Below are 26353 nucleotides of genomic sequence, written 5' to 3'. Positions count from 1 at the left end.
GCTCCCGCAGCCTGCCCGCGGAGGGTTCGGGGTTTTTTTGGGGGGGAGGGGAATTACCAGCTCCCGCTCGCATTTCTCAGAAAAAAAAACACCAAAATTGGCCCCGGGGGGACACAGAGGGATGGGGAACGTGGGCGGGGGGGGGGGGCGTGAAAATACGGGGCCAAGGCGCAGGTCCCCGGTGCCCACCCCCTCTGGCCTCAGGGGCAGCGTGGAAGCGATTGCAACGACACGCTGGGAGAATTACAGAAACGACCAACGTGGGCTGGCGAAACCGGCAGCGGGGCTGCAGCCACCGCTGGTGCTGCTGCCGTGGGCCAGAAGGGGAAAATGTGCCCGGGGTCACCTGGGTCCGGGATCACCTGGGCGTTCACGGTCCTGGCACGTCCCGGGCGCAGGAGATGCTCTGCGGGCAGCAGCCGCTGCTGCGAAGCCGCCGTGGGCAATACCCTGCCGTGACACCAGTGCTGCAGTTACTGGGGGCGTCCCCCGCGGTTCCCGAAGCTCGGGGCGATTTGGGGGAAACGCTGCGATCCCGGGACGTCCGTGGGACGGATGAGAAGCCACGGGATGGGTGCTGAAACGGCCGCACGCAGCGCCGGCTCGGAGGTTATCGCACCTACTGCACCTCTAATCTCTGCTTATCTCGTATCTCCGATGACTTCCTATTGACACCAGAAACCGACTTTCTTCTCGTTTTCCTGCGCCCCGGTTCCATTTTTCTGCTTCCTAAAATGCTATCTGAGGCGCTAAAGGCGATACCTGCAAGGTTTGCCCAGCTTCCCACCAGCCCCCCGTACAAACCGTGGCAGCTTCAGGATATCAGACAGCCAAATGAACCCTATCCTCTGTGTGAAAAAATGGGGGGGAATAAAAAAAAAAACACAGAATTCTTCTCCCAGGAGCCCGCATGCTACGGCTGAGCAGCAGGTCTTTAAAAGTTTTAATTTTTCCGGTGGTTTTCATGGAGAAAATGGGAATCAGGGCGCAGCAGCGCAGCGGTTGTGTCAGTCCATCCCTCTGTTCCCAGCAGTAACGCACGGAGGCAGGAGCAGCCGTTCCTATGGTTTTAAATCAGCCTCCCCTTTCGGACAAGCTTGGCATGTTGTCCCCGACTTTGTCATCCTTGGAGACTCCAGTGCCCAGAATTTGTCATTAAGGGAATTCCCAGAAATATTTTAAATGCATTTTCTTTTTTCTCAGGTCGCAGACCAGATACTTTTTAGAAGCTAAGCAAAGTAATTATAGAAAAAAAATACAAAGGATGGCGTGGAAGATTTCGATGTTTAGGGCTGCTGGGACAGAGAGCGTCTGTGTCGATGGACAGATGGGGGGTGGCTGGAAATCCACAGCAAATAAAGGACCGGGGCGAAAAGGACCCTGGAAAGGGTTTAATGCAGGGTGAGGCTCCCCCACATGGAAAACAGGAAAAATTTAGCTCAGGAACAATTTATTCCTCCCATGCGTTGGGACCGGTGGACAAGAGGCAGAGCGGAGCAGCTCCAGCCCTGCACGGCCCCCATGTGGGGCTGCTCCCCTGGCCAAAAGCAAGCAAGGAGCCTGCATTTTGGAAACGTGAATTAGGGGTTCGGCCCGAGGCAAGGAAGGCACTGCTAGCCTTCCGGAATTAAAAAGGCTGCTGGAGAGCACCAGCATCCAACGTGATAAGCAGTCGGCTTCTTTCGCAGCCAGGAACATCGGGGCCAGGCTGCAGGGGAAGGTGGGGCCAGGCAGGTCCAGCAGCCCCCGATTTCCCCCGGGGGGCTCGAGGAAATGCCGGACGGACCTCAGCCAACGGTGGGGCTGGAGCAGGAAAATCCAACCCAAGCAAAGGCAGCTCTCCTTTTCGGGCACGGAGCCCGATGCTGTTTTCTGTGGGAGTTTTCCCCGTCCCCGTGGGTTCAGCTCGGGGCAATGCCACCCATCCCTTAGGAGTGAGCCACGCGGAGCCAGCAGCCAAAGGGGGGGCTGCAAGTCCTGCTCCCCCCCAGCTCCAGCCCTTCAGCTGGGCTCACCGTGGTGCTGTGAACCCCCCCACACCCCACCCCGCAGGCATCTGGCAAAGTGGATACCGAATTTTGCCAGCCCCGGGGCCAACATTTGGCTGCTCATCTGCTCATCCGCCGGCTTCGGCTGGGGGGCAGCGGGGGGGTGGGAGCTGGGGGGGCGGCCCAGGAGCTCTCCCTGCGCCCCCCCTGCGGCTCCCCCTGCTCCTGCCGGGCCAGCAGGCGCTGCAGCTCCTCCTGGTCCTTGAAGGGGTTCCTGCCGTAGTCCCGGCGGATCCAGGCGCGGTACTGCTGGGACAGAGCCAGGCGGGGGTGCAGGGGTCACCGGGGGCTGTGCCGGCCCCACCCCCCCGGCATGGTGCAAAGCCCTAAATCAAGGCAGGGCATCCCAACCAGGACACGGTCACGGCACCGGTCCCTGCTCTGCAGGAGCTGCCACGCCATGCAGTGTGCACACATCGTACGAGACGTGCAACCCCTGCACCAAGCCCTACACAAACACCAGCCAGCCCCTCGGAGCACCCCAGACCCACAGAGCTGGCAGCAGCCCCGTTTTTTTCCCCCCCGTGCTGCAGCCTCCGGCAGCTTTATTCACTTTCCCTTGCCAGGAAGCTGCTCAGCTCCTCGTGGGGCTGAGTTACCAGAAAGAAAGCGTCCCCACGCTTTCTCCCCGCCGGGGCAGGCCGGTCTCGCGGCCCCAAACGCCGCGGGCAGGTCGGCTCTTGCAGGCTGAGCAGGGCTGTTTGCAGAGCGGTTTGCTCATCGCAGCCCTTCTCCCGTCCCCACAGAGGCTCCGCTCGCGTCCGGGTGGCCCGGGGCCAGCTGGCACCCGGCGGAGATCCGGAGGCGGCTTCGGAGCAGGAGATGGCCCCGTGGAAAGGCTTCCCGACACCGCCGCGGCACGGAGCTGCGGGATCTGTGCCCAAAAGCGTGGGCAGGGAAGGGCAGCTCGGCTGGAGCCGCTGTGCCTGCGGCCCCGGGCGTGAGAACAGCTTCGGAGCCTGACAAAAGGAGCGGGGACCCAGCGAGCAGGCACCCAGCGAGCAGGGCGCACGGGGAGGAGCGGCCAGAGAGGGCTGGCTTGTGCCCAGCGGTGCGAAACGCTCCGCAAAGCGCACGGAGCCTGCAGGCAGGGATGGGAAAGCTGCAGGGGGAAAAGGGTGGAGGGTCCGGCCCCCGGCAGCACCCATGGGTGCCACCAGCAGGGCCAGCACTCAATAGCTGGGAGCACTGGGACAGGCATCAGCTTCAGGGAGGCAGGGGGCTGTTAAAACACCCCCGGTTTTGGGGGCCAGCAGCTCCCACGTGCCCCGGCCTCGATGCCTCCAGACAAGGTGCCCCCAAACAGCAGTGGGGCTCCGGCCTCCCGGGACCGGGGGAAAGACAGGAGAAAGCCTGAGAGCAACTCCGGTGGCTTCGCCGCTCCTGCAGCTGGGGAAAGTCAGCTCGGGCAGGGGGGATTTCCAGTGGGAATGTCTGGATTTCCCAAATCCACTCACCCCGATGGCGGGACTCACCGGCAGCTGCGCGCCGGGGGCAGGAAGCCCCGCTGCTGCTCGGGGTGGGGGCCAGCGCTGACTTCCTCGCTAGAAACCAGTGGCTGGGAACCTCAGCGCTTCCCAGGGTGGATGTCCCAGAGGCCGGACTGGATTCCTCCTCCTGGCCAGCGCCTGGAGCCGCCTGCTTGCTCTGCAGCCAGCTGGGGGCCACCGGGGCTGAGGCACCACCGGGACAGCCACTGGGTGCCCACGGAGAGATCATTGCGCCTCGCAGCCTGGGCTGTGGTGCACTGGTGGGGGGCACGCATCCGTGCGTGGTGCTGGCGGTGACAAAGCACCCACAGGGGTGAAGGTCCCAGGGGGGAGCAGCCTGGCCACCGAGATTTGGCACCCAGCGGCCAGCTCGGAGGGACGGAGCCAGCAGGGCGCAGCGGGAAGCGCCCCGCTGTGCTGCCAGGTGCTGGCTTTCAGCACCCAGCCCCTCCAGCGCTGACCACAAACCCGAAACCCACCGTGCTCGGGGCCAGGAGCACCCGCCCCAGCCGGGAGGCAGCCCGGTGGTGGCACGCGAGCACCTGGGGACACCCCGGGGCAGGGGGACAGGTCCGTGCCCTCTCTCCCATCCATGCCGCTAAAATCCTGACGCTTCCCCTTGCTAAAGCCCAGCTGGGGCTGGACAATGAGAGAGTTCCCAGCCTTGGCCACCCCAGATGAAGCCATCACAGGGAACGCAGCATTTCTTTTTTTTTTTTAAAAAAAGGCAGCCCTTGCAAAGCAAATGCCGTTTTTTAAACCCCTCGGCTCACAAACGCGCAGCCTGGCGCAGCCGCTGGTACTTCCTGGGAAACGTTTGCAAAGCCCGCAGCAAAACTTCAAGAAGGCAAAAAAAAAAACAAAAAAACCACCAAACCCAAAGAAAACGTGACCTCTAAGGGGAGGGGAAGGGCAAGGGGTGTTTGCTGAGGCCACCCAAACGTTGGGGAGCAGGAGGAATAAGTGCCCAGGAGGAGCCCCCGGGGGCACGGCGAGCCCCGTGTCACAGCGGGCACTGGGACGTGGCCGGGGCAGGGTTGGGGAGCGCTGGCCCGGCCGGGGGAAGCCCTGCAGGGAATCTCCAGCACCGGGGGTTTTGCAATCCCCTGGACCACTCTCCCCCCCTCCGCGGGCGTTTTTGCAAGGCGGTGACAGCCCCGCAGGGCCACGGCCCTCATGTGACAGCGCTCGCCGCTCCCCGGCCAGGAAGGGGCCGACGCTTGGGCCACTGTCACATGCTGTCCGGCCTGGGAGGAAGGGAGAGAAATCCCCTCGAGACGCTCCTTGTCCTTGTGTGGTGGCCCTGGGCCACAGCAGACGGGGACATCGGGGTTTTGCCACCCTGTAGGGTGCTGCTCCGCTAAATCCCGATGCTGCGCCTCGTTTAGAAGAGGAGAAAGAATTATTTTAATCATCACTTTGATGTCTCCATCTCTCGGCTGCTTCTAAAAGCAGGGGGCACGCTGTCAGAGGATGCCCTGCCACATCCCAGGACGCCCAAGGCATCCCAAGGCTGCTTGCAGGAGCCTTCCCCGCTCTCCTGTCCCCTGCCCCGTGCTCTCCTGGTGCCAGCTCAGCACCACCTCTGCGCCCCCTTCCACCGTGCCCTAGCTGCACCCTGAGTAAAACAAGAGCACCGGGGCTTTAAGCAGCTTTTTCAAGCACATTCGCATAATGCCTAGGCACATTTTGGTTTTTTGCATGCATGCAAAAACAAACCCCCCCAGGTAATAAATGGCATGCGCAAAGGGCAAGCAGCTGGCTGGGGCTGCTTGCACAACTGCTGCAGGCAAAGCAGCCGTGGTTATTTGCAAACCCCGCAGACGCACACAAGGGGAGCCCCAGCTGCGGAGCCCACCCTTTGGCACGAGGTCCCCGCCGCCCCGTGCCTCCCAGCGAAGCGCGCACGCGCGCGTGGGTGCGCGGATCCCACCTCCTTCAGCAGGGTCCTCTCGTAGTCCTGCAGCTGCTGCTGGAAGCCGGGGTTGGGGCTGGCGTAGGAGCGCGCAGCCCTGGTGGCGGCCAGGCAGCGCTCCCAGCCCAGGTCGGTCACCGTCATCAGGTAAGCCACCAGCACCGTGGTGCTGCGCGAGACCCCGGCCAGGCTGGCACGGGCGAGGGAGAGGTGTCAGGGAGGAGGTGTCACCACCGCGGGAGCCCCACGACGAGGGGCGCCCATGGGGCGCGTCCTGCCAGGGCCGGGGATGCTTGCCCGGCCGTGGGTAGGGGATGGAGCCTCATGGGCACGGTGGCACTGGATGTGCCCATGGCATCTGGTGGCACTGGATGTGCCCGTCCCATCTGGCGGCCCCAGGCAGGCCACTTCCCCGTGTCCCCTGCCCTGTCCATCTCTGGATGCTCAGGTTTCGGGGCATGGGCCATCCCCTTGCCCTGACGCCGTTCCTCATCTCCTTTCCCTCCCCACCACGACTGATGCTCAATACCCAGGATGCTTTTTGGGATCCCACCCCCACCTCCCAGACCCGCAACCCTTGCACAGCCCCGGCGAGCACCGGGGACCCTCCCTCCCTCCTGCACCTCCCCCGGCAGCCACCCTTTTCCCCCCAAAACCGGGGCATCGAGGCCATTTGGAGGCTCTCACCAGTGAACGAGGCAGCCTCCCCCGTGGAGCCGGCACTCGTGGATGAACTTGATGCACTCCTTGAAATGCTGCATCCTGCAGGGGGAGAGGCAGCGAGGTGAGGCCCGGAGCAGCCGCAGTCCTCCCCAGGATTTCCCTGGGGCCGCCGCAGGGTGGGAGCCACAGCGGGTTTCCCTGCCAGAGGAAGGGACCGGTCTTCATCAGCCAGGAAGGAAAAGGCCTGAGAGGCTTTCTGGGGGACTTCCTGCTTCCCAAGGCGCTGGGATGGAGCAGGGTGATGCCACCAACTCACCCAGCCCCGGGGAGGACCTGGTGGCTCTGCCTGCAGGGCGAAGTCCCCCCCGGCACCCATGGGACACACACCCCAGCAGTAAAACAACCCTGCAGGGGAGAGGTGCCCGTGCCAGGGCTCGCCCTGGGCGGCTGCTTGCATTCCTGAAACCTGCCAGGAACCAGAAACTGCCAGGGCAGAGGGAGCACGTTAACCCTAACCAGCGGGTTTTCTGCACAAAGCAGGGGCAGGGACCTGGGAGTTGGGCTGCTGAGCTGCAGCCCTTACTTGGGTGCTCGCCAGCACGGGCGGCACTCATTTTGCTGAGAGCATAAAGACCCAGAGATGGAAAACAGGTTAAAATCGCTCTTTATACATGGATGAATTGGAGGCGGGTGTGCACAGGAGGGTTACGAGGCTCTGGCGATATTCATCCCTCCTGCGTGGCATGCTGCAAGCTGCTCTGAGGACAGAGAGCACCTCGGAGAGAGCCCACGCAGAGCTGCTCATTTGGCTCCTGACACACGTCTGCGACAAATCCTGCCCGCCCCTGCTCGCACCGAGCCCCGGGGTCCTGGTCAGCCCCGTCGCGGGTGCTGGGTCCTGGACTTCCTCTGCTGCCTCCGCGTGACGGGGTCGGGGCAGCGCCCACGCAGCCTTCCTGCTTTCTCAGAAGCTCAGGCACAAGCCAGCCCCCGCGGCTCGCCTCTCGCCCCTGCGGCATCCTCCTGAGACCCCCTCCGGGGCCGGGAGCCGCTTCCCCGGTGCGAGCGAGGCAGAACCCTCCAAAACTCCCCCCTGCCTTTTGCCTGCCCGCCGGGGATGCTCGTGGCCCTTCTCTGGAAGCGCAGGGCTCGGGTGCCTTCTAAGAAACCAACCCAAGGCATATTCAAAAATAGCAGGGGTTTCTGCCGCCCGAGACCCAACAGGAGGAGACAGAGGGGATTCTCTGAAGCTGTGGTTGTAATAAAAATATTTAGTTTCTTGGCCCTGGAAGGAGACGTCAACTCCACCGCTCCCTGTGGGCTACAGACGCGCCTCCTCCTCCACAACCGCAGGCAGTGAAGCAGCTCCTGTTGGGCAGCAGGGGCTTTTCTTGGCCCAAAGCGTGTCCCGGGGGTGTTCTCCTCGTCCTGTTCATCCTCACAGAGCAGCCAGCAGCCCCCAGGGCGTGCCAGCACTGCCTACTCAACCCGCACGGCTCCAAATCCCAGTCCTCTTCTTCATCCCTTTACTGGGACCAGCAGGGCCGCACCTGGCTGTAGGGACGTGCTGGTGGTGGGCACATCCTCACGTCCTCACCACATTCAGCCACCCCCTTCCGTCCTCACCCCTCCAGGGGGCTCTTCCCAAGGCGTTCACCCAGTTGAGAGCTCAACTGGTCCCAGCCCACGGGACTGGTAACGCCGAGAGCCGCCGAGCCCCGAGTCACGAGCAGCTGCACCGCGGGACGCCAGGCTCCCCGGGGTTGTGAAACCCCAGGCGCAAACCGACAAGCAGAAAATAGTTCCCTGAATAAGTCTTCCTTCCGGCAGCCAGCTTTGTCCCCTTTTGGGAGACATGCCACAAATGCAAAGCAAGGAAAGGAGAGGGAAAAAAAAATAACCCCAACCCCCTGTTCTTGCTGAGGCAGGGCTTTCTTGTAAAGCTTCTCTTTCTGCTCAGCGGGAGCGTGAGCAAGCAGAATCCCGCACGCGGCGCAGAGCTGCTGCCCAGGGCGCTGGGAAAGCAGCGCCTCCACAAACGGGGCTTCAGCCAGCCACGGCTCGGGCACCTTTTGCCCTTTTAGGGTTGGATCGGCGAGATAAATTCCCCAAAGTCACCCGTTTTCTGGTTACAGCGGGGTGGCTCTCGGGTGCCCGTTGCCCAAAGCGGGCGGCAAGCAGTGCCTGCAGCCAGCACGGCCCCAGCACCGCCTCGTCTCGAGAGCATCCTTAAAGGAGTTATGGGCATCTACCTTTTGCATGGGGGAAGTTACTCATTTTAATAAAAATGTCATTTATCTCTCAAGGAAAATACCTGGGAGAGCGATACAAATCATTGTATAATTGATACAAATCATTGCCTTTCCACACCAACGAAGCATGCTCCAATTTCAAGCCCCGCCTGCTAGAATAGTTCTGATTTTTGATGGAAAATTAAATCCACTGACTGCAAACACACTGAAAATCAGATTTAGGCCCTACACACACCGTTAAGTGCCTGAGAACGAGCCGTGGCTTTCACCAAGCTCAGCACCAAGGAAGTTTTTGCAGCGTGAATGATCCGAGCGTACACTGTGCAGAATTTGGACTTTTATTGACCGACAACTACCAAAACGCCACCCTGGGAGGCAAAGGGGATGCCGGGGACTTACAGGTTCTGGCTGGATGAATCCGAGGCCGAGATGCAGAGGTAGGTCATGTCCTGCAATAAAAAGGCAGTTACGGCAATAAAACACCTTGGAGAACCACAACATCGTCCATTTTCTCTCTTTTTTTTTTTTTTTTCTATGTGAGCCTTGGAGTAGGTGACTCTAGGGGTAAAACCGCCTAAAATGGGATTTTCAAGAGGCAGGATTTTTCAGAGGCAGGATTTCCCCAGCTCTTCCCTGTAATTTCAGGTAGGAACCAGGCCGGCCCCAGCCGCATTTCAGAGGCACCCGAAGGCACCGAGCGATGCCCGGGAGCCTCCCCAAGCCCCAGCCCTGTCCCCGTTCCCCCTCCAGCGACGGCCAAGCCCCGGCAGGACAACGTGTGCGAGCATGCACTCATGAGGTCACCCTCATCAGTGAGTTATTTCCTCCTGGTCTGATTTAATACACAATAAATCACCCCGCCGCACGTCAGTGTAGGTCAGCTAAACATCGCTTCCTCGATCCTCCCTGTTATGAGCTAAAATTAGCCCCTTTTAATCTGAGTTTTGCTTTTTTCTTTTTTTTTTTTTTTTTTTTTGGTAGCAAAACAGGTGGGAATCCTGCCAGACGGGGCTGACACGGCTGAGCACCAGCATGCCAGGGGTTGCCCCATCCCCATCCTCATCTCACTGCGACCCGAAGCCGCCCTCCCTTCCCTCCAGCCCAGGCCAAAGGAGAAGGCTGGAAAAAGCTGATTATCTAAGGTAATTAGCAAAGGGAAGGAGTGAAGGGTAGAGCTGGACAGGCACAGCCATCGCGGGGACATTCCCAGGCTGGAAAGACCCACGTCGCGAGGAGAAGGGCGCGGGGGCTTTTCCGAGCATCCCCCCTCCACCCCAACACCCTTCCTGCGTTCTCCCCCGCAGGATGAAGCCGAGGTGCCACCCGCATGCCCGGCCCTTCCCCATGGCATGCCAGCTGGGTTCCTCATCCCCTGATAAACCACGGCTCTCCGGCACGCAGGGGAAGGCGACCGTGGTGGGGAGCAGCTGGGACGCGGGCGCGAGCAAGCGAACAGCAGCAGATTTCATGGGATGAGCCACCATGGGCTGCGGCTTCCCGGCACCTGGGGAGGTGAAGAAAGCCACTGCGCCAGGAAAGCCACCGTGCTGGGGAAAGCCACCGTGCCAGGAAAGCCACCGCGCCAAGCCACGCACGCAGAGCCCACCTGGGCTCCCAGCAGCTTTCCCCACGGGCCCCCGGGTGCCCCCATCCCGCCCCGGGGAGGGAAGCTGGGCTGCACGCATGGGAACAGCGCTGGGGTTTGCGGTCCCCGGCCGGGGGCCGTGATTGACACATTGCTCAACCCACCATGCTTTTCCTGTTCCCCTTTCCTCCAGCCCCGCTGCGCGCTGCCCGTGCGGTTTTGCTGCCCGCCTGGCCGTGCCCTGCGCCCCAGCAGCTCCAGCTGCACCACCCGGCCCCGGGCGAGCCGTTCCTCTGCCCCCGTTTCATGCGTCTTCCTTCTCCTCTCCCCATTACCCAACGCCTTCACCGGGAAGAGGCTCGAGGTGTTGTTTTGAGCTGGGGCTGCCTAGCAGAGAGGGGTGGCACTCGCCCTCGGCGGTCCCAGGAGAGTGGGGTCCCAGCCGTCCCCGTTGCCTGCTGTAGGATTTTGGAGCCGGGACGAAGGCCAGCTCCAGCTGCACACCGCACAGATCCGCACCAAGAAGAGCAACGTAGCCCCCAGGGTCGCTCATCCTCATGTGTTCACCAGCTCACCCACACGCACAGACCTGGCCGAGCACCCTGCACCCGCCCCACAGCCCCCCCCCCCGCCTCAGTTTCCCCTCTCAGACCCTTTCACCTGCCCTGCCTGCAGGACCACAGCCACCCCACACGGGGTGGGGGCACCCAGGGGTGCCACCTGCCTGCTGCGACGCTGCCTGTGCCACCAGGACCTTGGGGACAGGGAGCGGGACAGGACTGCCTCCCGCCTCCCACCGCTACGTTTTTAGGGATCCTCATTTCTCAGCCCCAAACCCAACGGCAGAACCACAGCAGCACCGAAGGAGGGCGAGTGGGGTGGGAGTCCCGGATCGAGGGGGGTCCCCGTGCTCTGCACAGGCTTGCCCCGGGGCAGGGGGAGCACAGCAAGCCCGGGGGCTCCCCAAAACCCCCCTCCTGCCTCCGGCTGCGCTGCCGGGGCTGGATGCGGCCTCGGCGCTGCCGTGCGCGGGGCACCGCTGCCCTCTCGTGGCCCCTGCCCACGGCAGCACCGCGGGGCCGGGCACCCCCCGGCCTCCACCTGCCCAGCTCCCCAAAATCCTGCCGGGAGGCAGCCGTGGTCCGCCGCCACCCGGTTGCCAGCGCTGGGCGCAATTCGGCACCGCTCGGTGCCAAGGCAGCGCCGCCATCCCACCGCCACGCAGCGGGAGGTGGGCGCCCGTCCCCTGGGCACCGGCTGCCACCTCCCAGCCTCGCCCTGCAGGCCCCCCCCCGAGCCCCCAGGCTCACCTCCAGCACCGGCTTGGCACCGGTGTGCACGGAGAGGACGTGTGTCACGCCGTGCCTCCGCAGCCTGGCCCCGTCCTCCGAGTCTGGAAGCAGGAGCAGGGCGTGAGAGCTCGTCCTCCCGCCCGAGCTGCTCCGCCGAGCCCTCGCCGCAGCCCACGGCCATCGCCCCCGGCCCCGTGTGATGCGGGGAGGCCAGCCTTGGGTGAAAAATACCCAAACCGGGTGGCGCGATGCTCCCAGGACGGCCCTAATTCCTCCGCTGGAGCAGGATGGAACCCAAGCCAGGCGCTGGCCCCGCTGTAAATATTGTCTCGGCAAAACCCCTCTCAGGGGGCTGGAACTAAACGATCTTTAAGGTCCCTTCCAACCCAAGCCAAGCCATTTGAAACACAGGGGAGGTTTCCAGCCAGCGGGGTCCTCATCACTCGGCTGTGGGGACCCCACAGACGTCCCTTTCCCGTGCCCCGGGGGCAGCTGGCGCTCGCAGGGCTGTGAACTCACCGCGGATGTTCCCCAGGTAGAGACCCGTGACCACCTGCGAGGAGACAAGGAGCAGAGCTGTCCCTCCACGTGCCACACCATATTTCTTTATTCCCAAGGCCCTAAACCCCAGCTGCTGCCGTGCACCCGCTGCGCATCGCCCAGGAGCGTGCACGTCGCCAGTGTCTGCAGGACTGGGGCTTCTGGCAGCAAACACACCCAAATAATGTTAAACCAGAAACTTAATCAACGTGTCACCTTCATTAGCAGGAAGGCAACAGAGGCTGAGCCCCTCCAAAACCCCTCCAGGAGCACAGAGCTGGGGAAAACTCAGCAGAGAGACGGACGGGGGGGTGCCTCTGGCTTGTTGTATTTGGCCCTGTGGATGCACTGCAGGCAGAAAGGCACCGCTGGGGGCTGGAGCCCCCAAAATGCTCGTCCCAAACCAGCTCCAGCGGGGACCCCATTACCCCGGGAGCGGGTTGTGTTCCGCTTTTCTACGGCAACCTCCTCCTGCAAATGGTTTCAAAGGTTGCCTCCGCCAGCTGGGGACAGATGGGCAAAAGCACGGCATATTTACGATTATTTTCTGGCCGAGATGTTGCAGTAAGTGCCTTCGAGTACGCGGATTTCATCTCCAGCTCTCTGCCGTGGTTTACAAAGGAGAAAAAGGGGCAGCTCGGAGTGTTTACAGAGTGCGACAACCCACGGAAAGGAAGGGTTGGCTCCCAGCTGGGCTCCTTTGCCCCCTTCTGGCAGGAGAAACCTGCTTGGAGAGGCCGTAGGAAGGTTCCCCGACAGCTCCGGGTGACAGCCAGAGCATCTCTGCTCCTCGTCCTGCCCTGGTCCCCTCCCCGTGCTCCCCAGGGGTGCCCACTGTGCGTAGCGAACCCGATGAGCCACGCACGGGGTCATTTCATACCCTGGGAGGGAAAACATGAAGTGAGGACAGTGCTGGAGGACACGGCAGCTCCACGCGCCGAGAGCTGTGCTGAGATGGATGGAGAGAAATTATCATCCTCATTACCCAGGAGGGATAAAAAGGGCTCAAGGGTGGCTTTAATTTATCCCGAGCGCTGCAGCGTTGCTGTCCCAGAGTTTAATTTTAAACTGGACGAGGCACGTAGCGAGCAGTTATTTAAGGGTACAAACAGAAATCGATCCCCTCCACCGGCCCTGAGCACCAAGCACCAGCAAAACCCCCCTTCCTTGCCCATCCACAGCACCTTGCAGCCGGGCACGGATACGTCCCGGTGGTGACAAGGGGGGGAAAAATTCCCTGCACCCCCCCTGGGACCCCCAGCAGCCCCGAGGATGTTGGTGCCGGGGCATTACCACCCAGAGGACGAGCATCAAAAGCCGGCTGCTGCTTTTTAGACACCCTGAGGCACTGAGCTCTTCGCCTGGGTATAAAACAGGGACCAGTGCCTTAAAATGGATGGGGAAAATTCCCTTTCTTAAGTGCTTGAAGTTTTAAGGGGGGATGAGAAAGGGAAGGTACAGACGGACGTGTTTAGGGCACCATTGTGGCATCCCCCGATAACACAAAAGGGCCCTGCCCAGTACCTCCCAGTACCCCCAGTCCTCCCAGTACCTTGCTCATTCCGCTCCCCATGGTTTTTCTCCCCCCAGCTTCAGGACTCCGGCGGCCTCTCGGTATCCGGGGCTATCTGCAAATAAACACCCCCCAAAATCCCAGATGGGGGGAGCCTGCCCCACTGCAGGAGGGGGGGCGCACGGAGCCCCACCAAACTCAGCCCACTCACCCGCTGCGAGCTGCTCCAGCTCCTCGCCAGCACGCTTCTGGGCGAAGGGATCCGGGGCCAGTGGCTGCTGCAGGGCAGGGGAGGATGAAATAAGGACCTGGGGCTGTGGCGAGGCTCAGGTTTCTCTTCCGGACTCCCTGGCTTGCCAGGGCTTTTGCAGAGGCTCGGTGTTTTGGGGAGAGGGAAGAAGAGGGCGCCTGGGGTTCCCCGTGCAGCCCCCACGTCCCGCAAAGCCACGGGACGGAGCACCCCTCTTGGCAGGGCACCCCGCGGTATCCCCCATGGGCTACATCCAGCTCGGGGCCGGGTTTCATTCCGGGATGCTGCGGGCTGGTGCGGGCGGTGAGCTCGGCAGGATTTCTCTCCCAGTCGGGCTAATTCCTCCCAGTCGCAGGAATGGGACGAGAATGCAGAACGAGGCACTCACCTCAAAAAAAACAGAGCGTGGCACGCCGCTGGAACAGCAGCGGGGATGAGTCCATCTCCCCCTCCTTGCAGCAAGGGAGGTAGGACGAGCTGTAGGGCTCATAATCCCAGCACACGCTTCCAAACATCGCTTCTCAAAGGAGATTTATCTGGCAGCTCAGCACCCACCCCCAGATCAATGCTGTTAGCCTGTCAGAGGCTATATAAAGAATGAAAAAAATTAAATAAATAAAGGAAAAAAGCAAGCTGCTCATATAGAGAAACCCCTGCAGTCATCATGAGTCCGCAATCCACGGCGAGGTGAAGCCGAGGTGGCCCCGGGTGGCCGGGAGCCCGGCTGGGGCGGCAGGGCGAACCGGGGGACATCTCCCGGCCGCCGCCCCCCTCCCCGAGCCCAGCAGCTAAAATCATTTCCCACTGCTGCAGGCACCCTCCCGACGTCCCTCTTTGCGGCGTCCTTCTCTGCGCTCTGACACAAACATTTCACAGAAGCGATCTTTCAGAATGCCGAAGGGGAGCTCAGCTCCTCACGTAGCCCCCGCTGAACCCCCGCTCCTCCAAACCCAGCCCCCCGGGGCCATCAGGAGCCGTGCAGGTCCTCAGGCTCCCCCCCGCAGCAGCTAAACGGCTCGAAAACCACGAGAGCCCTGTGGCCAGGAAACGAGGAGACCGAAGCCAAAGCTCGGTTTTAATGGGTTTGATCTTTGGAGGCGGCTTTAAAGCCAAAGGCAGGAGGAGCGTGCCTGCAGGAAGCCAGGACACGCGTTGGTGGGTAGCCCAAGGGAGGGGGAAATTTGGCAGCCACAGGCAGAGCAGAGCAAGCAGAGGCGCCAGCCTTCGCGGCTCAGGCCCTGAAAACATCGAGCCGCGTCTGAGCTCCAAAGCGGGCCTTGTTCAGACCGCTGCGCTCAGTAAAAGACCCGGGACGCTCCCACAAAGGGCGGCGGTCGCTTCCCTGCCCCTCAGCCGCAGCTGGCCCCTCTGAGCACCACCTCCGCAGCGCCTAAACCCGCGCTTGGCTGACCCGCAGCGGGTTCTTCTCTCCCCCCCTGGAGCCTGCGCAGGGCAAGGGTGAGGTCTGCAGCCCGCCCATGCTGTTGGGGGAGGAAAAGTGGCGGAGGGAAACCGAAATATAGAGCCAGGTTCCCTTCACAGGGAGGAGAAGCGGAGTATCGCCACCACACGCCCTCCTGATCCACACCGCTGCCTCGTGGAGCTCTGACGAGCTATTTTTGGAGCTGTTATGGGACTCTGAGCTGGGATCTGCTTGCCTTACACGTAGCTCAGGCCCCTGCAGCGTGACCCCTGGCTGTGTCCCAGAAACATGGCCTTAAAGAGGTGGGGAGAAAGGCAGCGCTCCTCCCAGGAACCTATTCCTGCCCCAGAAAAGCAGTGTCTGGGCCGAACGCTCAACAACATCCCCCTGCGGAGCTGGGTGAGATTTTGCTGCTTGAATTCTGACAATTTGAAGCGTTTTCAGTGCTTCAAATACAACAAACTAGTCAAACTAACTTTCACCTTATTCATCACCCCCACGAAACACGAGTGTTTCATTCCCTTTAACCCATCAACGCTGTCTACACATCAGCCATGCCAAGACTGCCTGGAGAAACCCTTCCCCCTCACGCTGCACTACAAATTCCCGTCTGCAGACCAATAAAAGGAAACCTTCAAGTTAACCAGAAGTTTATTATCATCTATTTAGGTGGAGAGGTTGTTCCAGTACATGAGCAACGAGGTCACACGCAGGTGATGGAATCATTTCATATTCAAGCAGGGCAGGTTCCACTGAGCTGCCTCACTTCTTCCACTCGTTCTTCTCAAAATCCCACTGGGAAGAAATGCCCTCCACGGGGTTAATTCGCATGTCCAACATTCTCTTCGTCTGCATCGACACCCACTCGTCGGAGAAGGTGTGCGGAATAGGGCCATACACTGCGATTCAAGAGGAACAAAGACAGGATGAGCGAGTCGGCGACGGCGGTACAAGTTTTGCTAACGAGACGCTTTTTCCCCCCCCCAAAAAAAAACAAACAAATCAACGCTGACCACGCGTACGCCATCACCCGCTCAAACCTAAGCTCCCCCAGTCCAATTTTTGAAGCGGGTTCCCGTCTCGGTTCTCGAGCTTGTACCGAGACAAGAGCCTCCTCCTAAGTTTGACTGTGCACAGATAAAGCCCCATCCGACCGCGTGCGCCGCCCCACGGCTGCTGGAGGGCTCCCTCGCGGCAGGCTCTTCGGCTGGGGGGGAAGCCGAACGTGGCAGAAACCCAAACGTTTATTACCAGAGAGGCAATAAGCTCTTGCAACAGCGGGTTTCACAGAGAGGGAAGGTCTGGGATTGTTAATGTGTTGCTACTCTTTCCCTTCCCTTTCCTCCAAAGCTCCCTCTGCTAGCTTTACCTCTCTGCGAGCCAACTTGCTGAATATTTTCGCTCCGTACCCACCTGTATCCGTTCAGTCACAACCCCAGAGCTGAGTTTTCAGAGGCTAACAAGCAGCAGTTGCCACGCGCACCCCAGAACGGCCGTTCCACACGGCATCTTGAAACTCTGAGCAATTTATGGCAAGTTTTCTACATCAGACGCCACCGGAGCTCGCGAGCCAGGACAGAACACGGCTCAGCCTTCACTTACTGTAAATTTTCTGCCAAATGAGGATGACCCCAGTCAAGCCAAGAAAGAAGAGCACTCCACCGAGGACGGTCTTCCATTCGTTTGATCCTTTGTTCATTTCTGCATAGCTCTCGTTGAATTTGATGCGGTACACTGAGGGAAAACAAAAATAATCGAATCATTCATTTTTACTCTTCCTGCAACTTGCAGGCAACACAACGCCTGCTGGAGGGAGGTGACCAAGGCCTAAAGAGGTCTGAAACGGAAGGGATGTTAAAATAGCGTCGGAATTAGCTGGCCTCTTCCTGCAAAGATCAAGTGCCAAAGTCAATGAGCTGTGTTTCACGTTATTTCCGTATTTCTCGTGAGCAAAGGCAGCGTTGGCCTCTTTATATACGATTACGCGGCTGTGCAAAGGTTGCATGACAGGCCAAGGGGAAGAAGAAACAGATTTCCTTCCCTGCCTCCAATTCCCAGTACGACCATTCACCACACAGCTCCCTGCCTCCAACAATTTGAGCAGGAATGCTTGCGTTTAAAAGGCTGCGAGACTCCGGAGTTCAGAGCAGCATTAGATTTAGGAAGCGTTTATGAACATTTGAGGGATTTACACCTCCTGTCTTTGACGCAGGCGGGCGCCGCGCCGCTCCCGGGTCCTCCATTAAAACACCCGGGGTTCATTTTATGCAGTTTGACTAATGGGATTACACCCCGTTATCAACACGGGTTGGGGTTTTTCTTTGCCCTGTCGGTAACAAGATGGCAACAAAGGAACAACTGGGATTTTGTGGAGGAAAAGGAAGATGTGGCTGAGCTTGACATACCACTAAGCTCCTTATGTGGGTCACGCTACGTGCCCTGAGGCACCTAACAGACACCAACAGGTGTGAGAACACCAGCTACACGCACCACGCACCTCCACCCGAGGTTAATTAGCACAAAATTAACACAGCTCTTTCGAAGGCGCCGAGCGGAGCAGCCTCGAGCCACGCCGGGGCTGCGTGTGCAGGAAGCCACCGGCCAGGACCGTGCAGCAGGCTGGGTCAGAGCGCTGCTGGCTGCGAGGTTGTTTCAGGACTTACGTTCGATTTTCTCATCGACGGACAGAGCGGTCCAGGAGGCCTTCTCCTTCTCCTTCAGGGCCTTCTGCTGAGCAGAGAGCTGCTTTACGAAGGCCGCTTCGGGCAGGGGAACATCACGACGGTCAACGTATGCTGGAAGGCTGAAGTCCTCTGCTTTGACAACACCAGCTGCGTTCGGGAACAGAAGAGACACAGAATCAAGCTTTTAATTCCTACATTAACACCTCTTACTAGTTACAATAAATAAAAAAAAAAAAAGCCAACAAAGATGATGCCGGTTAAGCAACCCAGGAGGGAAGAGACAAAGCTCCCCCACCGGCACCTCTGCGATGCCACCTGCTGGCACGGGCGCTGCTCCAGCAGCTCTCTTCCACCAGGGCAAGGGAGCAGCCCTGCCAGCCCCGTCCATCCTGCATCCTTCCCCACCCACCCCCCAGCTGCGGGTGCCACGCCGCGTCAGGAACCGCCACAGAGAGAGCACTCCAAAAAACATCACAGCACCCTGTACGCCTTCGCTTGCTGCCGGGAGCCAGCCTGTAGCTGGCACGAAGCTCCCCTCAGCTTTACAATTTCTAACGGCCGCGTTTTACGTTCTTCCGGTTGTTGTCCGTACTGAAAACGGGGCAGTGCCACCACCTACCGTGCCCGTGGGCCCTCAGACAGATGGAGGTGGAAAGGGCCCTTCTCCCGATGAGGCTGAACGCCCTTGAAGCCAACATCCTGCCTGGACAAAACAACAGCGGGCAAATCACTGACAGCTGAGGCCACCAAGCGCACGAATTAGAAAGAAAACCCACTCGCATGTGCCTATGGAGGAGTCAGTTCAGGGGTAGCCCGTTGTTACGCTGCAGAGCAGTGCAGATGCTCCTGGTTATCGAGGAGATGCTTGGATGAGCCCCTTCCCACCCTGTTTCTCATCGATGGCCTGTAGTTAAGCTCTGACCCCTTCCACATCCAGCCCAGGACCCCTTACTTGAGCTCTGGCCCCTTCCAAGCCTACCCCAGGACCCCGTATTTGAGCTCTGGCCCCCTCCTCGCCCAGCCCAGGGCCCCGTGTTTAGGCTCTGACCCCTCCCCCCCTACCCCAGGGCCCCGTATTTCAGCCCCGACCCCCCCCCGGGCCCGGCCCCCGCCGGGGGTCCCGGTACTCCCCGTGCCCTTCGAGCCAGCCCGGAGCCCCTCAGCACCCACCTTCGCCCTTGCCGCAACCGCGGGGCGTGACGTCACACCCCCCGGCGTGACGTCACAGCCCCGGCGCTCCCTCAGCCGCAGGCCCAGGCCTACTCCAACCCCCCCCCCCCCCCCCCGCCCGGCCGGCCACGAGCGGTCACCGGGGCGGACCCACCCGGGGCGGTGCCGAACGGCCCCCCAAGGCCCCCCCGCGTCCCCCCGGTCCTCCCCCGCGTCCCCCCGGTCCCCTCCCGGCCCCCCCGGTCCCCTCGCGGTGCCGCCGCCCCTCCGACCTGCCGACCGTCCTCTACGCCGGGCCGCCACCGGAAGGAGCCGCCGGGCCGGAAGCGCGGTGCACGGCGGGACGGCCGCGGGACCAACGAGACGGCGCTATCCAAACCGTCCCCCCTCCCCCCCCTCCCCTTCGCGGTGGTGGTGGGGGGGGGGGGTTTACGTCCATTTTACGACACCTCGGCGGACCGGGCGGCGGGGCGCGCTTGGCGGCTGGGGGGGGGGGGCGCCGTCAGGATGAGGCTGAGCACGCAGGCCTACTGCAAGATGGTGCTGCACGGCGCCAAGTACCCGCACTGCGCCGTCAACGGGCTCCTCGTGGCCGAGAGGCCTCCCCCCGCCGCCTCCCGGCCCGGCAGGGAGCAGGCCGCCGCCCCGGCGCTCTTCGTCGACTGCGTGCCCCTCTTCCACGGCACCCTGGCGCTGGCGCCCATGCTGGAGGTGGCCCTCAGCCTGGTACGGGGGGGGGGGGGTAGAGGGGGGGGTCGGGGGGGGTTGAGGGGGGGTTAAAGGGGGGTTTCAGGCCCGGGTTGGGCTGCTGGGGGGGGTAGGGGGGTTGCTGAGGGGGTAGGGGGGGGTGTAGGAGGGGGGCCTCAGCCTGGTACGGGGGGGGGGGGTAGGGGTAAAGGGGGGGGTCGGGGGGGGGGTTGAGGGGGGGTTAAAGGGGGGTTTCAGGCCCTGGTTGGGCTGCTGGGGGGGGTAGGGGGGCTGCTGAGGGGGTAGGGGGGGTGTAGGAGGGGGGCCTCAGCCTGGTGCGGGGGGGGGGGGGTAGGGGTAAAGGGGGGGGTCGGGGGGGGTTGAGGGGGGGTTAAAGGGGGGTTTCAGGCCCGGGTTGGCTGCTGGGGGGGGTAGGGGGGGTTGCTGAGGGGGTAGGGGGGGTGTAGGAGGGGGGCCTCAGCCTGGTACGGGGGGGTTGGGGAGTTAGGGGAGGGTTAAACGGGGGTTAAAGGGGGGTTTCAGGCCCTGGTTGGGCTGCTGAGGGGGTGGGGGGGTGCAGGAGGGGGGCCCCAGCCCCTGGTTTGGCTGCTGGGGGGGATAAGGGGGTTGTTGGGGGGGGGTAGGGGGGTGTAGGAGGGGGTCATCAGCCTGGTACGGGGGGGGTGGGGGGGGTTAAAGGGGGGTTTCAGGCCCTGGTTGGGCTGCTGAGGGGGTGGGGGGTGTGCAGGAGGGGGGCCACAGCCCCTGGTTTGGCTGCTGGGGGGGATAAGGGGGTTGTTGGGGGGGTAGGGGGGGGTAGGAGGGGGGCCTCAGCCCATGGTTTGGCTGCTGAGGAGGATGGGGGGCTGTTGGGGGGGTAGGGGGGGGTGCAGGAGGGGCTTCCTTAGCTCCTGGCTGGGGGTGTTGGGGGGGGACTAAGCCCTTAATTGGAGTGCTGAGGGGGAAAGGGGGGCTGTTGGGGGGGGGGGGTCCTCAGGCGCTGGTTGGGCTGTTGGCGAGGGTAGGGGGGCTGCTGTTGGGGGGTAGGAGGGTGTAAGGGGGGGGGGGTTCTCAGCCCCTGGATGGGTCGCTGGGGGGGTAAGGGGGCTGCCGGGGGGGGTAGGGGAGCGCAGGAGGGGGGGCTCAGCCCCTGGTTTTGGCTGCTGGGCGGGGGGGGGGTAAGGGGGTCGCGGGGGGGCGTAGTGGGGCGCCCCGGCTCGCGCTGCGGCTCCTCCCCGCGTGGCGCTTGGGGAGCGTCCCAGCCTCAAACCAGGGGCCGGGGGGGGGACCGAGAGGCCCCGGGGCTCCGCGCTGTGCTGAGGCCGTGGGGCGAAGTCCGGCCGCGGGGAAGTGGCCCCGTCGCCTTCGCTGGGGGCGTCGTCACACCGCCGCAGGGAGATCCGTGCGTGGTTGGAGCCGGGAGGTTTCCCGGCAGGAAAATCCCACGTGCGTTTAAAGTCCCTGAAGGGTTCCCCGTTAAACAGGGGCAGGTCCGTTCCCGCGGGCCCCGTGGCAGCCAGGTTCGGTCGACCTGGGCTTCTCCGGGGTGGCTCTCGGCGCGCGGTCGCGTTGTTGGGAAATAAATCCTGCTTCTCGCAACGGCTGAGGCGTTACCGCGTCTGCAGTCGCGGTGGGACCGGCGAAACGGCACTGCCACGTACGTGCCCGTTGTTTTGGGTGTAAAAACTTAAAGACGGGGAGCCCCGCGATGTTTCCCGCGTCAGTTAGGACCCGCTGAAGCGTCTTGGCGTTTGCAGGCGCGTTTGATGACCCTTCGGACGCTCGGAAGCGTTCGAGAAGAGCCCGAGGCCTTTTTGCCTCTCCTCATCTCTGACCCGAATCGTTCCAGAGCGCCAAACGGGACCACGAGCGTCTGCGTTTCATCAGAAAATGAGGCGGTGGAGCGCAGCGTTTGCTTCCAGCCTGACCCGCGGCGCCTCCTGAAAGCCGTCAGCAGCTCTTCGGCAGCGAGGGATCTGTAAAAACCAGCTTCACGCGCAGCCGTTCCCGGAGCTTCGGGGCTCTGGAGGCGAGCAAGTCGCGTGGGTTTTATTTACTTATCTATTTATTTTCGGTTTTTTATCCTCCCCGAAGCGCTTTGATTTCTTCCGGGGAGGCAAAGCGCCGCGTGGAGGCGAGGCACGACCCGTCTCCCATCCGTTCGCCCTCGGCGGGGCTCGACGCGACCCAAAGCACCGGAGGCTGAGCGGTGCCGGGGCCGCCCGCGGTGCCGGAGCTGCTCCCGGAGGTGGTTCGGCAGCTGCAGGGGGAGGCGGAGCTGTAAAACCCCGGCGGGCTGCTCTTTTTCAGGAGCCGTTTTCAAGCCCCGCTTGGGGAGCTGGGAACTCCAGCGTGGTTTTTTAGGACCGTTTTCGGGAGGCAGCAAAAACTAATTGAAGACTAATTTTTTTTTTATTATTATTATATTATTATTTTTAAAACGATCGTTTCTTTATTACTGGCGTTATTTCGTCGTTGTTATTGTTGCTGTCTCCTGGTGGCTGGGCTTTCGGCTTTAATGCCAAGCTTTCCACCCGCTGCCAATTAAAACCGTGGTCCGAAAGCCTCCAAATGGCTTTGTAGCTGGAACAGCAGCTGGCCCGCAGCCTTAGCAGGGCTACGTAGCCTTTTTTTTTTTTTTCTTTTGCCACGTAAATCCGTGTCGTCCCTCGTAGAAGGGGGGTTATTTACGTGGCTTGTGTGTTTCTGCAGCCTGATGCTGTAATTATTCCTCAGACCGAGACTGATTTCACTTACGGGACGCCGCAGATGCGTTTTTGGATCCATTTTCATGCAGCCGTTGAGGTTTTTCTGATGCCTGCTCTCTAGGGACGGCCCGGGAAAGTTCCAGCTGCTTCCCCCCTTTTTTTTTTGGGGGGGGGGGGCTCTGGCTTGGGGTCGCGGGTTATAAGGACTCCCCTCGTGTGCGTCCCCGCTCCCAAAGCACGGCCGCGTCCGTGACAGGGCGGAGAAGCGCACCAGCAGCTCCTTCGTCAAGCCCTGATCTCGTGGCCGAGCTGGGGAGCGTTTTTGGCGGGGCGCCGGGTTTGGGCTGAAAGGTTTTAAAGTGTGGAAAATTCTCTTCCGCCCCCGCGTGTTTAACCTTTCGCTTGGAGCTTGGTTTGCTCGTTAGGTAAATAACGCTCACGCTTTAACCCCGAAGTGCGGCCTTAGGAAGCAAGTCGGCAGGCCGCCCTCGAAGCAGCGCGGGTCTGCGTGCCGGACACCTTCAGCTTCCCCTCTGCCCCGTGAACGCTACCGAAACATATCCGCAAACAGGGGGGAGCTGGGCTCCTCTCCTGGGCAGTGCCTTTGTCGGTCCTGTCGCTTGAATTTAACCCGGGATAAATGGAGCAAAAGAGCAAGAAATTGGTTATTTATTTATTTATTTATTTTATGTCACTCCCCGAAGGTCCAGCTTGGTTTCTCTGCGCGGATTAAGCGGGCTGTCTGTGTGCACACGGAGACGTCTTTGCCGGTTGCTTCTTTGAATAAATAATTATTGTCGTGCATAATGGCCATTTCACTTGCAGGACCCATAGGGGATTTCCTTATTTCTGTGGGTTTTTTTCTTCTTTTTTTTCCCTCCTCAGGCTTAACTGTTGCCATTCCCTTTCCAGATTGACTCGTGGTGCAAAGAGAACAGCTACGTGATAGCTGGGTATTACCAGGCCAACGAACGCGTGAAAGACGCCAGGTGTGTTGGTGCAATATTTCCTTCTGTTTGCTCTTCTGCGCTCTGCTTTGTGCTCTGCCAGCAGCAATCGCGGGCAGAAATGGGGGCTGCCGATTCGCTCGGACACCCGTCAGCCGCTTGCGCCTCGCCCTCGTGGTGCCGGTGGCTGTGGCCTTTGCTCGGGTGCGGGAGCCCCCCGGTCTTTGCGGGATCCCTCTGCTTCAGCGGGGACTACAAAAGGCCGCTGCTTGAACGGCTGCCAGCCGCTTTAACTGCAGTTGTCAGGGAAATAGCCGACGTCTGCAGGCGCCTTCGCTTGCGCTGTAAATGTCTCGCAAGCTCAAACGACTCCCGGTATCTTTTTGGAAAGTCTTTTCGAAGTGACCTAATTCTTACTAAACTACTGAACTGTCTCGGGTTTTGTTGTGGTTGTTGCTTTGAATCGTTTTCTGACACGGTAAAGGGGCAGTCTTGAAATGGAAGAGGATTATCGGTCAAGCAGAGATCCTCTTCACTTACTGTTCTCCCTGGGAATGGTCTCTTTTTTTTTTCTTTTATTTTTTTTCTTCCTTCTTTTCTTCCTCCTCCCTGCTAGCTAACTCAAATCACCAAATAAACAGCAAGGGACCTCGTGTGGAGCTACAACCTAGTGCTAGATGTGTGTGTCAAATGTTTCCCCCTCTATTAGACAAGTCCAGTATCAAGACTCATGAGAGTGCATCGTATAGTATTTAAGATCAGTACGAACAACTTGTTTAAAGCATTCTGCTCCGTTCCAGTTACTTTGCTGATGCCTATCTTGGAGTCTCAAGTATATTTTTTAAATAGCACTTGGGATTGCTTGGGTGTCTGACGGGGATGCGGACGTTGCCCTTTCCTTACAAGGGAAATACAGAGCTGCTGGAGCCGTTTTTTGAAGGAGAGGAGGCAGTTTGTTCCCGTTGCGGTTTGAAAGACTGTTGTGGGCTTGTTTCTTTTAAAGCCAGACTTCATTTTTTGAAGATAGCTCTGGCACCACGTAGCGATTGCCATCTTTGAAACAGCAAGGGCTTTTCTTTAGAAGATTATCCAGTTCCGTAGAGAAGCTGGCCAGTGAGTGAATTCAAACGCAGACTGGGAAGGCAGCTCAGATGAAGTTTCTTTTTTAAATGCCCGTCGGGGCGCAGGAGGCTGCGGTTCTTGGTTTGGTGGAAGGAGGTGGGAGGTCACAAAATCTGCGTGCAGTCTGCAGCGAGCACTTTGCTGCTCGAAAATACGTTGCCTAAGCACGGGTGAGCTTCGGATCATGCGCTGAAGAGAGGAGCTGGGGTTTTCTTGGCCATCTGACTTCAATCGAGTGGAGCATCAGCTCGATATCTTGTTCCTGTTTATAAGCGTACCGCGTAATTTTCACATCTCCTTAAGCGTGTTTCCTGCTGCTGTGAGTGTCACGGTTCAAATAACACAATTACCTTTACCTTCCGCTGCAGTCCAAACCAGGTTGCTGAAAAGGTGGCCTCCAGAATTGCAGAGGGCTTTAACGACACGGCGCTCATAATGGTAAACTGCTTCCTTTTTCTCTCTGTATTGTTAATATTGGGTCTGTGGTGCTGGACTAACCACTTACGTGCAGCTCTGTGTGTCCTGTAGTAGTGAAGTAACCACTTTGCTCTTTCCCCGCAAGTGCTTTGGGGAAGAGATACAATGACTTGTAGCCCGTGTAGTTCTTAGTAAGTGGCTGTGGCTAGCTCTCTGTTATCTCAAAGGAAGTGGAGACCTTCTCTGTTCGTGAGGTTTGAGCAAAGTTAGTGTATTCCCTATTTAGGACCCCTTTCAGGGACTTAAATTCTTGTCTTGCATGAAACAGATTGGGTTTCGTATCCTTGCCACAGTGGCAAAGAGGGTTGGTGGCTTAAACCTGGAGAATTCGGCTCACGTGAAGGCAGACCAGCGCATGAATTAGAATAAGGCGTCCTGTTTGTGAAAACTTGCTTTCAATTTCACCTCTTTACTCGGGAAGACTTAAAACAGTGTTTTCCTGCTGCACGCCAGGTTGATAACACCAAGTTCACGATGGAGTGCGTAGAACCTGCCATTCATGTGTACGAGCTCCATGAGAACAAGTGGAGGTGCAAGGACCCACACGTGTGAGTAAACTGCAGAGTTTGTTTGTGTTTAGGTGGTGAGAAGTGGTTTGTGCTTTGAGGGCTGCGTTGTAGGGAGAGGGAGGGAGAAGGAAGAGGGAGGGGGAGAGCAGCCAGCTGCTGAAGCCAGGCAGCCGTGTGCCTCTTAGCCACGACTGTGTTGCAGAGAGTGTGCTTTATCTTCCTGAATGGAGGAGATGGTGGGGGTTTTCTTTGTGATTATTATTAATTCCCGGTTCTTTTGCCATCCTAGTGATTTCTGTGAAGATTGGAACGAAGCCCAGAGAATCGCTGCGTCTCTCTTGGACAGCAAGTCCTACGAAACACTTGTAGATTTTGATAATCACCTGGATGACATCCGGAATGACTGGACAAATCCAGAGATCAACAAAGCTGTCCTCCACCTGTGTTAGAGGGATTCCTACTGACTAACTTACGGGCATTCCCACTATGTACTGAAGACGTAAAAATGATATTTTTGAATGTAAATAGAGTAATATTCAGTACCTTGTGTGGAAAGCTGGCTGATTAAAAGAGTGGCGCGTCACGTTGCCAAGGGTGACGTGTCCGTAAGCTGTTGAATCCTTTTCATGGGATTCATTAGAAGAGCTGCACGCCGTCAGTTACAGCTGTCCCTGTGGGTGCCTTCCCCGTTGTAGTGAATGTTGCTGTTCCTTCAAAACCAGAACTACTTCTGCTTATCTCCCTGGTTCATATTAAAAGTTTTGACTAAGCTTTTGTACTCCTTAGAGAGAATGATTTTTAAAGATTTCTGAAAATAACTTTCAAAAGATCGGTTTTGTCCTCAGATGAGGTATTTTGAGGTCAAATACATCAACAAAATCTGAGGTCAACTGTTTTTTGTTTTGTTTTTCGTGGCTTGGAAATGGCATTCTATCAGTACAGCAAATGCAAACTGCTGAAGATGATTTTCCATGCACCTGTCACCTGGTTTGCAGTGGTTTTGTATGACACAGCCACAGAAAATGTGTTAAAGCTGCATTCCCAAATGCTACAATGATTTTCCTGCTGTCTCAGGGCA

General features: G+C 59.6%; 2 protein-coding genes across 3 annotated transcripts; one reads left to right on the top strand and one right to left on the bottom strand.

Moving 5' to 3' along the window:
• Positions 1 to 15604: 15604 nt before the first annotated feature.
• Positions 15605 to 19240, bottom strand: LOC118246532 (cytochrome c oxidase subunit 4 isoform 1, mitochondrial). Of its 2 annotated transcripts, none has more exons than XM_035543683.2 (5): positions 19098 to 19240; positions 18275 to 18358; positions 17635 to 17802; positions 16574 to 16705; positions 15605 to 15870 (listed from the first exon to the last, which is right to left on the bottom strand). In XM_035543683.2, exons 2-5 carry the CDS (start codon positions 18351 to 18353, stop codon positions 15734 to 15736), a joined length of 516 nt encoding a protein of 171 aa, XP_035399576.1. In that variant the 5' UTR covers positions 18354 to 18358; positions 19098 to 19240; the 3' UTR covers positions 15605 to 15733. The 2 variants fall into 2 exon arrangements, with proteins under 2 accessions (XP_035399576.1, XP_050569205.1); XM_050713248.1 differs by having other exon boundaries at positions 18275 to 18354; positions 19098 to 19198.
• Positions 19159 to 26045, top strand: EMC8 (ER membrane protein complex subunit 8). Its single transcript, XM_035543681.2, has 5 exons — positions 19159 to 19551; positions 23133 to 23209; positions 24658 to 24727; positions 25220 to 25314; positions 25565 to 26045. Exons 1-5 carry the CDS (start codon positions 19333 to 19335, stop codon positions 25722 to 25724), a joined length of 621 nt encoding a protein of 206 aa, XP_035399574.1. The 5' UTR covers positions 19159 to 19332; the 3' UTR covers positions 25725 to 26045.
• The last annotated feature ends 308 nt before the right edge of the window (positions 26046 to 26353 follow it).

The sequence above is a fragment of the Cygnus atratus genome, chromosome 12 (assembly GCF_013377495.2).
Source record: "Cygnus atratus isolate AKBS03 ecotype Queensland, Australia chromosome 12, CAtr_DNAZoo_HiC_assembly, whole genome shotgun sequence".
In the NCBI taxonomy this organism is placed as follows: domain Eukaryota; kingdom Metazoa; phylum Chordata; class Aves; order Anseriformes; family Anatidae; genus Cygnus; species Cygnus atratus.
Note: the sequence above shows the minus strand (reverse complement) of the source record. Positions and strands in the feature narration are given on the sequence as shown.

Bases quoted from the DNA above. Each gene is read 5' to 3' on its own strand.
- LOC118246532 (XM_035543683.2), bottom strand. From the start codon at position 18,353: ATGTTGGCTTCAAGGGCGTTCAGCCTCATCGGGAGAAGGGCCCTTTCC. The intron at 17,803-18,274 runs GTAGGTGGTGGC...TCCCGAACGCAG, and splicing joins TCTGAGGGCCCACGGGCACG to CTGGTGTTGTCAAAGCAGAG. The intron at 16,706-17,634 runs GTAAGTCCTGAA...GTTTTCCCTCAG, and splicing joins CGTCGATGAGAAAATCGAAC to TGTACCGCATCAAATTCAAC.
- EMC8 (XM_035543681.2), top strand. From the start codon at position 19,333: ATGAGGCTGAGCACGCAGGCCTACTGCAAGATGGTGCTGCACGGCGCC. The intron at 23,210-24,657 runs GTGTGTTGGTGC...CTTCCGCTGCAG, and splicing joins GAACGCGTGAAAGACGCCAG to TCCAAACCAGGTTGCTGAAA. The intron at 25,315-25,564 runs GTGAGTAAACTG...TTGCCATCCTAG, and splicing joins AGGTGCAAGGACCCACACGT to TGATTTCTGTGAAGATTGGA.